Below are 17645 nucleotides of genomic sequence, written 5' to 3' on the forward strand. Positions count from 1 at the left end.
TTGCTCTTACAGACATGAGGAGCTTGTATTTGAAGTAGTCCCTGATGAGATTTTGCCTTTACATCCTTGGAGAATGTCCTTGTGCATATTTATAGAACAAAGTAGAAGGATTACCTATGTGTGTTTTTTGCTTTTAGGGTACTAAATGTATTAATATAAAAAATACATACCTTGGTACAATATGACTTTTGACTCTATGGAAAATAAAGGCCCTAATGCTCTAAGCCTTTAAGTAATCACAGTCTGATTGGGTCATGTTCATAAGATACCCACTTTTAAATTGAATATGCAATTCCCTGTGAAAAGTACGATTTCCATATCTTCCATTAATTTTTATGAAGAGGATTTTAGTAAGCAGCCCACTCTAAAGGGCAATGTTATTTCTAATCCATTGTCATGTTAGGGGTGAGAATAGATAGGTTACTCCATCAACACTGCTAATGTTCAAAAAGGCAATTTATTTAAAGGATGGGCACAGGAGGAGAAGGAAGTGGAGTTCACAAATTAAAAACTGCACAGCAGTTTCACTGCAAAGCATCTACTAGTCATAGAGTACTATCCAATTAATCCATTACTCTTAGAAGAGGAATCCTTGTATATCCAGGTACAATCCTTGCCAAATATCTGGACACAATCATAGGCTTTTAGGATTACAAGTAACATAATAAAGGATAATGATCAAAAATTAAGCACACCAATACAGAATGCTTGGGTTAACTGGACTTGCCATGTGCACTGTAAGGCAGCAGACTGTTAGGTTTAAAGTGAGATTAAGGAGTTGTGTAACCTGCAATTATGCTGGTTTTCATTAAAAAAATAAGATGATTTGGCTCAGTAGGGTCCTTCCTTATATTTACCTCTGTTTAATTGGATTTGGAACTGCTTAAACATCTTTGAGTTGGAGCTTATAAGAAGATGATCCCAGCTGTTTTTCAAAGCTTAAGACAGCAGGCAGACAACATGATCATGTCAAGACTCATACTAAAGCCTTAATCCTACTTTTTCATCAACTAGTACTACAGCTGAGTCTTTAACCTTCTAAGTAATAAATGTGCTTTGGATCTCTCATAATACATTTGCTGTCATATGTTATTCTCTGATAATAGTAATTTTTGCTTCCTTTCTAAAGAGTACTTTAAAGAATAGTCTCTATCTATCTGAATTTGGAGAGCTTTAGTGTAAGCCTGTATTTTCAGTCCTTTTAAAAATACTACTTAAAAACTTGCATGTATTGAAGTCTGTTGTTCTCTATGGGAGCAAGGCAATGCATTGATATGTAGCTCACATTGCTGTAATGAGTAATCAACTATATTGGTAACTGTTTTTCATTGTACATGAATTAATAGATCAAATACGTTTTATTTTCAATAAGAAAGAAATGAGAACAACTTTAGTTTCATTCAGGTCTTTTTCCTAGGAGCTGTCCCCATGACCAAAAGAAAATTTTCCAAATTTCCAACCTCAAAACTTGCATTATTTTGTGACAGCGCATTATTTACTTTAATAATCCTAGGGTTGAATAGAGATTAAATGTTCTAATGAGTAATTCCTGTATCTGTAAGTAGTGCACATACAATCATCTCTGCTTTTTCTTTTTCTTTCCTTACTTTTCTTTTTTTCTTCTTTTTCTCTTTCTCTTTCTTTTCCTCTTTCTCCTCCTCTGTCGGGTAGTGCTCCGATTTGTCCTGGTGACACAGGGCTGCCAGCAGGAAAGCAAGCGTAGTTAATGCTCAGCTGCTCAAACCAGTCAAGCAAGCTAGCAAGTCCCAGCTGTGCTACTTGATGTTTTTTGATTGCACCTAGTCCTCAATCTGTGAACTGTTTTCTGGACTTAGATTCATCAAGCTCTGCCGCTTTAAAAACTCATGCAGGCAGGCATCCTAGGATATGCCATTATAAGCTGCTGCCAGGGGATCTTCTAGGAGATAAATGGAATCTGTGTGAAGTAAATTAGTGTGAACCAGTCAATCTGTGCGTCAGCCTTGAGCCACATCCATGGGTAACTAGCTTGCTGACTGAAAAGTCCACTGTCTTTTGCCAATCAGAGATCTCAGCCACCAGGAAGCAGTCCTATACAACATTAGTTTCTTGGAATAATGCCTGTTTGACCAGCTAGTGAAACTCTTCAGTATACAGTTCTGTACTCCTTGAGTTTACTTATTGCTTACAATTGAACTGAAAATCTTTTAAAGTCAGATAACATTGTAACAGTAGGGAGCATCACAGAAATGTCTTGGAAATAAGTACTTCCACTTTCCTACAGCAGCCGTTCAGCAGAGTCATGCTGTGCTGCAGTTGGCTTTACCTCGCTATCAGTAATACATCTCCAAGGCCGTAATGCAAAAGAATAACAATAATCTGGCCAGAAGAGGTTAATAAAGACTCTCTGTGTATTTTTTTTTCCATGGATTAAGCTATTTGGACAGCTTTGATCGAGAGATGGGAAGACTATACAAGCTGTAACACTCATATTATGCACAGGGATGTGTCAGTGTCATAACTGTGCTGCACACTTTTGTTTTGGTTTGGTTTTAAAAGCAAATTGAGGCAATCTACAGCAAGAATTTCTCTGTAGAAAGGCACTTAACCAGAATCCTCTGCAAGCTTCCTGATTAATGATTTTATACTTGAATACCAAATCAATCTACTGTCATGAAAATAATAATGTCAATACTGTCAACTATGCAATTTTAGAAAGAGGAAGTATTTCTTTGTTGGTTTTGTAGGTGCTACTGATACTCTGATAGAATTCACATCTGCACTGTGTGCTCTCCCGCACCATTGGTCTCATGTACAGAAACCAGGGGAAGTTTTGTTGTATTTCTTTAGAGAAAGGTTCATCATCCTTGCTGCTTGGTGGTCAGACACTGGAGCAGGCTCCCCAGAGAAGTGGTAACAGCACCAAACCTGACAGAGCTCAACAAGAGTTTGGATAATACTTTCAGGCACAGGGTAGGATTCTTGGGGATGGTGCTGTGCAGGGCCAGGAGTTGGACTTGGTGATCCTTGTGGGGCCCTTCCATCTCAGCATATTCTGTGATGTTTTTAGAAATTTAGATAGGCGAGGAAATGTTACGTACTTCAGTTGAGAAAGAAACTGATTATCTAGTAACTAACAGATTTCGGCTTTCTTTACTAATCCTGTAACTGTTTTTTCTTCCTTGTTGTCTCCCAGTTATTGGTTGGAAAAAAAAATGAGAGAGGGATAAATAATGTTGATCAAATAATCCAGTCTAACATCTTTGATCAAAAGACACAGTTAGGGAAATTGGAAAAGAGAAATTTAGGCTTTCTAGCCAGAGAGGGCATTGAGAAGAAGAAACAGTATATAAAAATAGGAGAATTAATAAAAGGCAGCTTCCTTTTTTAAATCCGCCTGAGTTTTACAGAAGCTTGTGCTTCAGAGCTGTGCGGTAGATGCTGTGTGGAATTTTATGGGAAAGTATTTTATTTCTTGCAGCAGAACCCACAGAGACAAATTTAACTAGTTAGGTGTTATATAATATATACTACACAGAATACATGGATAGAATCTGGTATAAATCACAACTAAGATCAAGACAACTGCTTTAAAATTGAGTGAATGTTTCATTGCACTAATGAAACAAAAATGGGATGTCCTTTGAGGGCATAATTTGTTACACGCCATTATATTTTAGTTGAGAGAAGTCCCTCTGGGTGAATAAAACTTCAAGGTATGTTGGGAAAGGAATCACTGAAAATTTCAGGTTTTCTGTCTGGAGGAATGCTGCCCTCATAGATATAAGGAGAGAGGAAAATGGACTTTCAGGGGTTTTTTTGATATATTAAGACCTTTCTCACATACAGAAGGAAAAAATGTTCTTTAGTTGCAATTCACCTGGCAAGTGGCATGAGCTCTGTTTGCATGTGCCTTCAAAGTGCAAGAGCCAGCTCAGGCTTCCCAGGCACGTGGGTTGGTTGTTCTGCAAACTGAGCTCTGCCGTGTCGTATAGGTCCTACTTCTGCATTCATTGTAATGGATTCAAGTTACAGGACCTTCCAGTTTGACTAGTTCCATATTGGCTTATTTCAACTTCCATATGCTGCAGCATTCACTTCAGAATAATAATGTGTTTCTCTAGGTTAACATCTTCATCTTTCTTTTTGAAAATTAAAATGTAATGAAAACTGCACCAGTGTGATATTTAATCATCAGAAGATAACAACCGGCTATTCTCAATTAAATGACAACTACATACTCTGCAGATCTTTTCAAATGACGCCAAAAATTCTGAAATGACCAGCAACTGATGTCTTCTGTCAGTGAGGTGAATTAGCGGTTTATAGGGCCTGAGAAATGGTCCAGGAAAAAAATCGGGTTCATTTCAATAAGGATGAGAACAGGGATCTAGACTGAGGTAGGATTAATCTCCTGCAAAGAGACAGGGTGGGGAAGAAAAAGCAAAGTAACAGCTTCTCAGGAAAGAATCTGGATCACAAGCTGAGCATGAGTCAACAGCATTCCTGATGTGGCAACAAAGGCAAGCACCATACAAGGGAGTCTCACCCAGAAAACCTGTGCAGTTATCCTTGAGCTGTGCTCAGCACTGGTGCGTCAAGGGCGTGTCCCCATCCAGCCAGACTCCTGCCTGCTGGGACCTTGCTGTGCGGGAGCTCCATCTGAGCAGGGGCACCTCCGCGTCCTCCTTTCCTGTGTCTCTGGGACTGGGGGCAGTGCTGCTGATACTTGGCAGCTCATGAGTATGTTCTGCATTTCTTGTAATACTCATGAAATAATCTGACCCTTGTAGTTTGGCTGGAAATACATGGAAAAAGCTAAGTAGATAGGACCTTTCAGTCTGGAAACGAGCTAAAACAAAGGATTTCAGCCACAGGGGTCATGGGGAAGAGTGTGCAGGGCTCGTACCTGGGCCTTTTCTGAAACAAGAAGTTGCACGCTAAGCCAACAGGGACTAGGCAGACAAACAAAATGAGATGCCTTCCTATGTGATAAAACTACAGAGTTTGCTATGTCAGAGTGAGTTAGGGTGTAGGATGTTAAAGATGCAAAAATTCCACATTTAAGGAAAAACTGGAGAAGTTCATGAAACAGAAATCTACCTTGAGTTATCACAAGAGGGGGGAAAATTGTTTGTAATTCCTTAAGTTTCAAATTGGACTTTAGGAGAAATTTCTGGTGAAGAATTATTTTATGGTTGTTGGACTCTTACACTGGTATTTTTTAGTCTCAGCAAATATGTCTCTTCTTATGCTTTTCACTATATTTTTATGATATCTATGAAATGTGCTTTTAAAATAGTACTCAAAGCATTTATTGCTCCATCAAGCTTCTTAGATATAATACAGTAAGTGCCTGTAGAAGCCATGCAGCTCAGAAGTGGCACTGCAGCACAATTGTTTTATCCATTTACAAAAATAAATACTAGCATTTTGTTTCCCTTTACAGCTTTTTTTGTCATGCAGTTTTATTTAGATTCTGGTTGCTTTCTATTCCATACTGGACCTTAAATATATTTATCACCTGTATCCTCTCTTGCCTATTATCTTCGAATGAAAAATAATTTTTGTTACCCTATCCAGTTGTTTTGAATGACAAATAAGTTCTTGTTTTCTCTGCAGACAGTCTTTAGGTCACCACCTTACCAATAACACAGGTGTCTTATTAGAAAATGTTAAATGGTTTTTTCACCTGTGTTATGCAAACTTCTTTCTCCAGTGTGTCTGCCCTTTGAAAATTGGTATGCAGAGCATGTTATTTAGACTTCAGTGTAGGATATTTCCAGAGTGCAACAAGGCTTTTCAGAGTTTCGATCAAATGTGTGGAAATAAATGACAGTGATGAGTTGTTGCTGTATTTAGTGATTAGGCTATTTTCACAAAGAACAGCTTCAACAGTTTGTTCAAAGACTGTTCTTTAAAGATTGATCACCAGTCTGTGTTATCTTTATGGAAATTATTTGTTTTTATTGTGTGGAATTGTTTGAAATATTTTGAAACTAGATACATAAATGTTTTATTAAATACTATGATCTTACGGCATTCCTTTACTGTTCTAAATCCCGTATCTATTTTAATGACTTTTTCTGTTTCAATAATGTAAGAGAATGGGTATCAAGTTCAGTAAACAAGTCCTAAGAGCTCATTAAGATGCATCAGAAAAAAATTCTACAATTCTCAAGATTGATCCTGTACAATAAAGATTTATGTTGTCTTTATATGCTAAGTTCAAGGTCATTTGCTTCAATGAAATATGTTCTTTTACCTTCTCTCCATGCTTACAAAGGTAATAGCTGCTGTCCATGTAACAATGGAAATTACACTGCACTAAATAGAAAGAAAATGTTACTGGAGTTATAAAATAAGAAATGGTTTTTAAGTTTCCTACGACTCAGATTTGGGGCTCATTTATACTGTATTTATGTCACTTTGACTACGGAGATTACCTTTCAAAGGGAAGCAAAAGTAATTTTAAGGTCCATTTAAACCCAAAGTAGGACAGAGTATCTTCTGAATAAAGATGACACTGTTTATGTTTAAATAACTTAAATTCCATCAGCGTCCTCAGTATAAGCAATTCAGAACACTGTTTCTCCTATTGATATCTGTACATAAAATCCTATTCCCCTAAGGGAACATGCAGTAAAGTAGGTGCTAGTGCTGAGATGTTTTTATATTTTTCCTTGATTACATAATGCCATTTTTACTTTCACTCTTTATTTGGGCCAGACTGTACTTTCCTTATTTTTAACTTTTCAATTCCCTTTGTTCTTCTATGATATTTTTAAGAAACCTTTCTTTTCCAATTGAGCATATAACGTGATGTTTTAGAAAAGAAAGATCTGAAGGTCTCTGCCTTGGTCCCTTTCTTGCTCACTGCATACACTCATTATGTAACTTCATAAACCAGGGTCTTGTGAAGTTTATTTGCCTGGGTTTTGTCTAGGGAGGTGTGTGTGCTTCTGAGCAGGTGACAGGGCTGAGGGAGACTTCCCTTACTTGCACCAGTGACCCATCCCAGCCTGTCCCAGCCTGTCTCCTGGTTTTCTGAAACAAGCACTTCCCTCCCTTCACTCACGCCTGCTGAACTGCCTTCTTCAACAGCTGTTTTGACATAAGTCCTCCAGAGTTCTGTCTCTCTGTCCCCATGAAAATCCTTTCCACCCCTGCTTTCCACTCACTTTAAACTGTTCCTGATGACCAGCTATTACTGTGAGTGTTTCATGCTTTTTGGTGTTTTTCAGCTCTATCAGCTCTGCCTGTCATTTCTTCTCATTTTTTGTCTTTCTTGGCTTTTAATGACTCCATCCTCTCCAAAATTTCCCCAAATCTCTGCAATATCTATTCAGAGACATCAACTGGAAATCCTCCTGCTTTGTCCAAGCATCTTGCCCTCCTGTCTTGGTTTCTTTCTTGTTCACTTCACACCTTCCTCCTGAGGTACCTCATCTGTGCATAGACCTGCTTCTAGTTGTGTTTTAGTTGTTATGCTCTGAGTTACTTCTCAGTTGAATCTGGTACCTTCACTAAGAACACTGCTCCGTGCTGTGTTGTAAAATCCAGCAGGTCAGTCGAAATTATCTGACTTGTGCTGCTGTGGCCCGGGAAGGAGCAGAGCACTTGAGCAGGTTTGTCCTGGTCCCATGCAAGGCAGTTGGAACTCCAGCACAGAGTTCCAGTAAGGGAATTCTCTGCCAGCTCCTACCTGGGACTGATGCTGGTGCTGTGGAAGTGTCTTCCCTCTTTGACTCCCTATGAGAGTTCTTTACTGGTTGAAAGTACACAGTTTGTTTTGAAAGGCTGATTCTGAATTTCTGGTCACTGCTATGAGACCAAAATAGACAGGTCTTGTGATTTTATGCTTTCTCTCCAAAGGCATAGCTGTACTTCTTGTTTTCTCACTTTCCTCACAGGATACTCTCTTGGAAATTTTCCTATTGTTCTACTTCAGAGTACTTCTGACTTTTAAATTCATGCAGCTGTAGACTCAATCTATCACTCAGCACAGTGGAGCTGACTCCACTGTAGGAAGAGCTGTCTGAGAAAAAAATGTTCTAAAAATTTGGCACAAAATTATTTTGTTTTTAAATATAATACAAATACTTGTATATTCCAATTTTTCTGTTTTGAAGGGGGAATCTTCAGTTAGTCTATTGAAAATCATTTAAATATTTAAATAAAAAATCAGAGAAAAGAACAGATATCTTTAAAGACATTTCTTACTTCACATATCATAGCTTTTTTATGTGTGAACAAGAACATTTGTTATTTGTTACTGTAATTGTCCTTCAATGTCAACTTACCCCGTGCACGTTATCACGTCAACACTTCCTGCTTTACCTGGACAAGGTTTTATGTACTGATTTGTTTCTATCCAAAGCAAATATTTTAATCAAAACTTACTGGTTTTTTGTTTTTTCAGGTGAAATGCATGGTGTCACTATCATAGATCTTACTATTTATTATGTTTTAATATTACATTTTCAAAGTTCTGATTCCACAATAGTCTTGAAACCCTGATTGCTTCAGACAGACTCTGTTGCAGGAGTCAAGAATGATGGAACCTTTTGGTGACCTGGGATCAATAGCTGCAAACTCTTGGAAAGCACAGAGTGCTGAAGTGGAATATGTGTCTTTTGAGCTCCTCATGTCTGCATACTGCCCTGAGGCCTTATTGGTTCATTCGTAATCTTGGAGAATTTAAATAGGTGCTTGAATTACATAATCCTTCAGCAAATATTCATTTGGTCTAAAAAAAAAAATCCATCAAAATTTATAAGGGAATTTCCTCTTTTGAAAAGAAGACAGAAGAACACTGAGATTGTGCATAGCCACTGGTATCCTCATCCCCCTGGAAGTTTGGAACTTTGCTTGGTTTTTTAGATACTGCAAAAAAAAGAAACGTTTTCTAGCCACTGCTCTTTTTCTAGGAAATAGGATCAGCTAAGAGTTTTAACAGGACAGAAAAATTGAGATCTAGGCTTAACTGTGCTGTTCCTTGATAATTGTACTTTATCTTCAAGCTGTGTTTGTGGCTCCATATGGAGATATGAAGCAGAAGAGAGGGAAATGGACTTGGACAAGGGAAATACCTCTCTTCTGCTCAGGAAAAATTATGTGGGATCTGTTCAAAAGCTAAGGGAATTAGAAAGTCATATATAGACAAGTAATGTTTCCCTGAAAATATTTGTATGCTCTGAAATGAAAATGGTTTTAGCAATTAAGTAAAACATGTAACCAAATTTGGTAATCTTTAAACTGCAACTCAGTCTGGGTTTCACTGCACTTTGGAATTACTCCTAATTTTTGTACACATTCCAGCTTGTTGTATACAGCATATTTTCATCTTAAAGTAAACACTATTTCTCTCCCTCCAGAATGACTCCAGTAATTACAAAACCATCTAATTTATCTTTTATGTTCTTTACTGCCTTCTTTGGTTAAACAGACAAGCATTTTTTTATGACTTCTAAATTATTTTATTATTTGAGGATTCTGTAAGTAAAAGCTGTTTTTCTAGTTCAAAGGGGCCTCATTTAAGATGTTGCCTCAAACTTCACGCTGCATAAATTCTTGTCTATAGATTTTTCAACTGTCCTGTGGTTACATATAAGTAGTTTGAGTTTTTGGGTTTTTTTCAATCTATTACTTGTTTCTACAAATTATGTCTTCAGCATTGAAAGCTCTGCAGAAAATCAGGAAGTGTTGGTTTTTGCATACATTACATTTCTCCCTCCCTGTGTTTTTATTCTTTATTGCTCTAGTCAGTGTGCTGAAGCATGACAAGAGCTCCAACTCGGCAAACTTCCAAGATGTGGAGGATACGCCTGACAGATGTGTCTTGGAAGAGTGTGAGAGTCCAGGTGAGAGGTGTTTAAAGACAGCCACCAACTATCAAGTGATAAATCTGACACAGCTTTTGGGTCACAAAAAAAAGCACATTGTAATGCTGTTTCCTTTTTAGCAGCTGCAATGTCAAATTAATGGTCACCTCCAGGGGTCACGGTGTGGAGCTGTTATCCTTTCCTCTTTCATCAGGAATTCAGGTCTTAGAAAGGATAAAGGCTTTATGACCAAAAAGAAAGCTGACACTACTAGTTCATTATGATTACTTTTGGACTACACTGCTTACTTAATATATGTACAACGTCTGACCCTTTGAAGGTAGCGTGAGATTATGAAAAATTAGAAGTACTGTATATACTGCAGCTGAATGCAGCAGCGGACACTCAAACACCGTATCTCTGGAGGAAAGCAAATTGGTGGCATTAAATAGCTTGAATCTTTCCCTTAAATCAGCTCACAATCTTTATTTCATTTTAATGACTCTTAACATTGATTCAGCTAAATACAGGAACATCCATAAAGTGCATCCTTTTTGGTAACCGAAAGATTTATCTTCATGTAGTTTCATTATCTTTCTCGTTATGGAACATCTATGAAATTTATTAAATGAATCCCAAAAGGAAACAATTAAATATAAATTGTATCAAGTCACAGCTGATTAAAAACATTCCATGCGACTAAATACTAAGATCTTTTAAGCAAACTGTGAGCTTGACCCATATACACTACACACATAACCTGCACATAGCCCTCATTAGTGAAAGAGTTAAACATCTTTCTTCACTTGGTATTTTCCTTCCCTGCTTTATCTGGTTTCTCTGTACCCTCCTGCATCTTTGTGTGCTGATCCGTGTATCATATTTTTGATTCATCGTCTCTGCGGCCTGTCAGCTTAGTTAAGAGATTTCCAAATCTTGCAGCCTGTGCTGACAGGGGGCAGCTGCCAACAGTCCCCTGATCCTTCCCCAAGGAACACTGCTGAGATTTAATTTTCAGTCAAAGGGTGCAGTCTGAAATCCATGTCAGGTCCCCTAAGTCATCTCAGAACCCGGATAGGACCCATGTCTGGGGGATTATATTTCAGCACACTCCACTCTTCCAAGATTCCTTGGGAGTTCAACTACTGTCATATACCTGATTTGAACTACATTCCCTTTTCATCTTTTCTAGAGAAATGAACACCAGTATATGTTACAATAATTGAAACCAATGAATTGTAAATCTCTATTCATTTTAAAGCCACACGGACTTGGATTCAATGTTGTCCAGCAGAAACCAGCATGAGATTTAGAAAGAAATAGATAATCTACTCAGAGAGGAGCCAAGTTTGACAATATGTGGTGTTTAGTATCTCCTTCAGAAACTGTCTGTAGTCCCTTCAACAGTAATTATGGGCCAAAATATGGATTGTCCAAGATTTGATCAGTTTTGAAGTGAGGAAGGATTAAAGCAAGGTGGCACTAAAGAACACGTTGAGGGGAGAATGAATGTACCTTGAAGATAACACTAATTTTAACCTTAAATTAATTCTCTCTGGCAAAGTGTACCTGTTTGGATGGGAACTTACATACCCACTTCTGCTCTCTGCATATCTGTATGAAGTAATGGAAAGAATAAAAGCCTGTCAGGAGGTGAATATTGACTGGCAAAAATACATGTTGATAAAGCATCCAAACTTAAAAACTGAATTCCAATCAGTCCATCTGACATCATTAAACTAGTAATAAACAATGAATTGCTCTGGCTTTTGTTTCTGTCCATTCCTGCATTTTAAGACATCTTGTCTTATAGGTCTGAAAACCTCAGGAGATTTCACTACTGGTCTCACTGCTTTCCACTGAGAATTTGTGGCTTGGTTGTCATGGAGACATCGTATTTCTCCAAGAATTGCTCATATTGATCCGTGGACAGGCGTAAATGGCCAGGCGAATGTGAGGAGTAAAGGGGGTTGGGCAGTACTATAAAATGACCAGAGGTTATGGGTCGGAAATAAGCTCATAGCAAACACTTAGGTAAAGAGAAAGAAACAGTTTCATTTTGTTTCAGGATTTCATTTTTGCACTTTATGCCATTGTCTTCTTTCACTATAGACTGAAAGAAACTTGTTAGTCACTTGTCATATCAGATCTTTGGTGCTTGTCCTGACACAGCTGTCAGCCTTCCAGCTCTGTGCAGTTCAGGGACACACAACAAAGAGCTAGGAACATGAATTATTTATTGCTCCTTGTGCAGATGAAATTCTGTGATAAGAAATTAAGACACTTCTGACAGAAGTGCTTGTTTGAAAGGAAAGATTTGGTAACACAATACATTTACTTAAAGCTTACCATTTACTTTCAGTAGCAAACATTGAAACAATAATATGACATTCAGTTGGCTATGATTTTCTCAGGTGCTTTACCTTTGAATCATGGAACCTGAGAATGCTTGGGAAGTCAGCATTTGGTTTGGTGAAACCTGTGACTTTAGAATCTCTCTCATGCATATTCAAAGTCCAGGCAACCTTACAAACTTAATTTATAAGTTTTTATTAATTAATCTATAATGAGTCTCTTGTGCTTCACTTACAAGAAGTTGTCATAGGTGCAAAAGTGATGTTAAGAAATATATTTATTTTATTATCTCTTCTGATGAGGAAAAGGTGAAAATATGACAATATACCTGGAAGGAATTCCAACCATTCCTAGAAAAGGTTCTTTATTACAACTTCTACCAGATTCAGGAAGGCTGCAGAGCAGCCATTAACACATTTGTCTGTGTGTTGTGTTTTTCACTGGTGAAAGGTGCAGTCTCTGTCCTTGACATTAGAATGAGCTTTATTTTCAAAGTAATCTTTATTTTAAAAATCACATAAAGCTTACTCTGTTAGTTTTACTTTCACATTTTCTGTGGCTGCACGTGTTCTCACTGCTCTGGGTGTGGGCCTCCAGCAATTGTAGGAGGCATATCCTCAGATGAATAGCGGGAATCCATTTGACTACCCAAGACACCAATCCAAGATTTACCTGTGATTTCTTGTGTTCAATGTGTGATCTGAACTACTTTTAGATAGGTAATGAAACCCCTCAACCTGCACTTTTCTCTTGGATAATTCCCAGTAAACACTTTTCACATGTGATGGACACAGGTAAATATCAGACTGCAGTTTCTTGTCTAAGTGAAATGGATTTTAGTTGCTCCCTTCATGTGGCTACAGGCTGCCATTATCTGTGATAGTGGCTCATGTTTATTTTAGGCCCCACACAGAGGAGATGCTGGGCTTCTCTCCCAGATGCCTAATAGTAGGTTTATCACTGCCATTTTCCCCCACATGCTGAGGACTACTCCTGTTTGACATGCAAAGCCTTAGCTTTTCAAACTTGTCTCTGCTCTGGCCTTGAACGTAATAATCAGATAGGAATTGCAACAGTTTTCTGTAGAACTTGACTTTTAATCATATCAATCCCCCATAAAGAATTCACTATCGCTTAAAGTGCTTCTTTCTTTCAAGAAATATTCCCAGCAGTTTTCCATTTTACCAGACAAGTTTTCTGCATTTAAAGAAACTGAGAAAGAGGCTGAAAGTGAGTGTCCATGGATGTGTTAGTTAGACTTCTAGGTCTGAGCTGTTCACCTGAGTTTTCTTGTACAAACGGTGGAAATTTTACGCCCCCAGATGCAGATCATCGTGGCCAAAGGGAATTGCTTGAGATGGTTCCTAAGGGGATTGAAAATACTCTGAATCTTGTTAGTCAAAATCTGAGGATTGTAGTAGGACTAAGCACAACTTGAGGTGTCATAGCTTTCATATGTGGGGCAGTCCCACTAAGGAGGGTTCTGCAAGTGCAGCTCCTGTGGGAAAAAGGAACAGATTTGAACAGAAGTCACAAGAAACAATGTAGATGCAGATGCCTCTTCCCTCTTATTTTCCCCAAAATACACATTGCAGTAGAGTAGGAAATAGACTATTACTTCACTTGACAATAGAGGGAAACTGAGCCTCACTAATGGAAGATTGAATTTGAAGCTGTAGATGGAAAATACAGTGTTTTCCATCTTTTAGATAGAAAACACGTAAATGGTAAAAACCCTGTACACTTATAGCCTTAAGTATCAGTCTCTGCCTGAATCCCTGCCTGGTCCCTTCTGCAGCTCATGATCTCTCCCATCCCTTCATTCCAAAACCATTGCACATATTAAATTTTCTTTCTCTTCAATTTTTCACTTTTCAGGACAGAATGTAATACTGGGTGTGTAACAGATAATCGGGACAATCCGAGCAGTTTTTGCAGTCTTGCTTAATTGCTTGTCCTGTTTGGACCTTGGCACAGAGATGGGAAAGGTCTCTGTCCCTGAAATACAGTCTGTGAGAGGCAGAACTGCAGTGAATAGAAATGAAAATGTATGAACAACAGCAGATTCTTATTAGCCGCACTGTGCTTAAAAATACAGCAGTAAAAGTGTGATTATCTTGTTGTCAGGCAAGTTATAATTACTGCATCAAACACTCACTCACCAGCTCAAAGGTCTGTCCACTGAAGAGTGTTTTTTAAGTCAGCATTGTGTCTCTATGGCTGTTGATCAGAACACAGGCAGAATGTAAAAGTAAATATTCAGTAGATTTCCAGGTACAAAGCACCCTAGAAAATCAAAATTTTTTGTTTGCATCCTCGTGAAAAGCAGGAGGCAATAAACGAGGACTGACTTGGGAATGGGGTGTTGGAGGCTGTTTCTGGTGAGGATGCATGCAGCAGGAAGAGGATGCAATGTAGGGCCAGCCCACTGGTCACAGGCACTGATGGCCATGGGACTGTGTATAAAATGTCAGTGCCCAGGAATTACTCCAGAAAGAAGTTCTGGAATTTCCAGTGTAAGCATGGATGAATGCATCATAATGTCACTGCAGTAGGTGTAGTGTCATATCCTGTCAGTGTTCTGGGTTACTAGAATCATGACTCTATGTTTTGGTTTGATTTGTGGTTTTTTTTGTTTTCTTTCAGTTTTGTTTTTTTAAGAGCAAATTAAACTGTTAACTCAGAAGATTGCATAATAATCATCTAGAAAATGTGTGTGTCTCTGTGTCTACGATACAGATAGATCATAGATGATAGGATAAATTTACAAGATACTCATGAGACTGGGATAAAAGGTGTGGTACCTGTTTGAGCAGTGTTTCTAATGCAAGTAATTAAAATTAAGGTTTTAAATATTACCATACATCAAATTAAAAGAAACCACAAAGGTAAAAGTTGGTGATTGAAAACTTTTCTGTGGAATTCTAAAAAGCCTTGACAATGTGACTTATTACTTCTGTTTACAGGCCTTGTAGGATTATTTCTGCTAAGAGAAAATATATATAATTTCATGATTATTTTTCCAGAGGAAACATAAAAATACTTTTAATTTAAAATAGAAATTACCTTTCTCCTGATCCACTGGAGCGTTTTCCTTTAAAACAAAACAAACAAAAAAATAGAAGCAGAGGACTGCAGGAAAAGAGTTTTGAGGAGTGCCATACATTCTCTTGAGCTGTCTTAGGTTCCATACTGCTTCTTGTGGTATATCAGTTGCAATGTGAACGGTCTTCTGGAGGTAGATTTCTGGATCTTTTAACACTAACATGAGGGTGCTGAAAGCTTTTATTCCATTACAAATTACAGAGTTTGTTACTCTATAAAAAGACTGTAAAATAACATATATTTTAGTAACAGTCTCAGCTATTACCTCAAATTGTAAAATCATTGAGCCTCAAACTGTAAATCATTAAGAAATCATACATTTCTTTTCCAGATGACATGAAGCCACATCCCTGGATATCTAAGGTGTGCTCCTGTAAGGTGTGTTAGAAAAACCCTGCTGAGACAAAAGAAATAGAAGATGTAGAAGGACAACCAAGGACCATATGTGGTGTGGTGGACATGAAATGGCTTTTTATATTTATTCTGGTACCTTTAACAATTCATTTTCAGAAGAAATACCTTCTGTAAGATCAGCTGCTTTTGGCTGATTTACTGGCTTCAATTCACACTTCCATCACTGATAGATTTACATGTATTCGACTAAATTTTGGTAGTTTTGATATAGAAAATATCAGCTCTTTATTTTTAGGTGTCATTCACTTGTTTATGTAATGATCCTGAATCTTTAGAACTTTGATTGCCATTAAACAATTATATCAATTTTAGTATTGTTTTACATACATCAAGTTTTTCTCTCTTCTTGCTTCTGACTTTTCTTACCAATAGCATTTTAACACTGAGAAAAACCAAATGCATTTCAAATAATTAGAATATTTGTTTTCACTGAAAAGAGAAATTCACTATTTGAATTAAACATGGAATATTTAGAAATAAATAAAATACAAAGAATGTTCTGTGCACAGGAGAGGATGGGAAATTGATAACAAATCTGGTCGTGTCTAGGATGTAAATTTTCCTTTTCTCTAAATACTACCATTACCATCATCTGTAGAAATGCAGTACCAGTATGGAACTGGAGAAGCCCTTGGAGTCCTCTTCTGAAATTATACACTTCACTGAATATCAATTTGTGCTCATTGGGAAAAGCAGCTATTCCTTTTTTTCTTTTATTTTTTTTTAAATTATATCATTATATTTGTAGGATATGTGCAGCTGATTAGACCCATTTATCACCTGATATTCTGATGGACTTAGGCTGGTTTGACAAATAATGGCTGCTCAGAGCCGTAAGCTCACTTTCTGTATTGCCAATAGGTGGAGTGTTAATGAGGGCAAAGATATTTGAGAATTTACCTTCAGGATCTGTACCTTATGGTGGAAATCCTGGTCTGATTTATCCCTTCTAATTGTCACGTTAGCCGTAAAGTGCCTTAACTAGGCGAGTGGAAATTCTTTCAGTGTGGAAAGATTCTCTGGTAATGAATCTCTTTCTTCCTTGTGGGGGTATGTCATGGCTGCAGGAGTGATAAAACCTGGTTTCTGTTGCCACAATATGGTTTGAATGAAGCAGACATGAAAGCTGCTTCCTTCTCTTGTTTTATAACCCGTAAGTCCATGTCCCTCAGTGCAGTGTACGGCCTTCAGACACACGGGGTGGTGGAAGGGCATTGTGAGAAGTATCCCAGTTTTTATTCGGCTAAGGAATGTGTAATTCAAATTGGCTGCAATCCAGAGAAGACAAAGGTAGTTAATGTTATTTTTCTGTGACTGTAAATACCATGCAGAAGAATGGCATCTTTGGGCAGAAAAGTCAATGGTTTTGATTTCAATACCAATACCAAAAGACATTTGGTATTTTGCAGGAACAACTTTCCTTGTTTGTGGAAGGCATTTTCCTATCTAAAGTGTATCTTTTGTTCATATTTGGTTGTATTTGAATTGTGGTGACTGAACACTGAGTGCTATGGCTTCATTCTTGCATTTCTTCTGCTGGATGCATGGAATAATACTGAGGTATTTATACCTGCACAACACAGCTGACAGCAGAATGTGTCTTCAGCTGACATATATCCTTCTCTTAACTTTTGTGGCTGAATGAGAGTTGCAAACATCAAGATGGTAAAAATAAAGTTGTAAATTAATTGTAAGTTGTTAGTAGCCCCACAGGAACCTTGCAGACAGTAGAAAAAATTACAAAGGATGGACCCATCTCCCTCCTTTGCTCCCCTTCCATGTATAGAACCACATCCAGTTGTTGCAGCAGACTCTTCCACAGACATCAAGAAGTCCATTCACAAGAAGCATCATTGCTTTGCATTAGTATCTGCTCACTTGGGCCAGGATAACAAATCTCTTGAAAACTCTTCCAGCTAGATATTTCAAAAATGGATGTGTTCAAGGAGGTCTCATAGCTCAAGGAAC

At 37.8% G+C, this 17645-nt stretch overlaps 1 protein-coding gene across 9 annotated transcripts in view; it reads left to right on the forward strand.

Moving 5' to 3' along the window:
* The window catches only part of WDR72 (WD repeat domain 72), a 103979-nt gene extending 86803 nt beyond the window's left edge, over positions 1-17176 (forward strand). For 5 of the 9 annotated variants that reach the window (XM_048318201.1, XM_048318202.1, XM_048318209.1 and 2 more), the window contains 2 exons: positions 9744-9842; positions 15595-17176. In XM_048318201.1, coding sequence (XP_048174158.1) covers positions 9744-9842; positions 15595-15650 — 155 coding nt within the window. In that variant the 3' untranslated portion in view covers positions 15651-17176. Of the gene's footprint in view, positions 1-9743; positions 9843-15594 lie in introns of those variants that run through there. The other 4 variants (XM_048318206.1, XM_048318203.1, XM_048318204.1 and 1 more) reach the window with 3 other exon arrangements.
* The last annotated feature ends 469 nt before the right edge of the window (positions 17177-17645 follow it).

The sequence above is a fragment of the Corvus hawaiiensis genome, chromosome 13 (genome assembly GCF_020740725.1).
Source record: "Corvus hawaiiensis isolate bCorHaw1 chromosome 13, bCorHaw1.pri.cur, whole genome shotgun sequence".
Classification (NCBI taxonomy): Eukaryota; Metazoa; Chordata; class Aves; order Passeriformes; family Corvidae; genus Corvus; species Corvus hawaiiensis.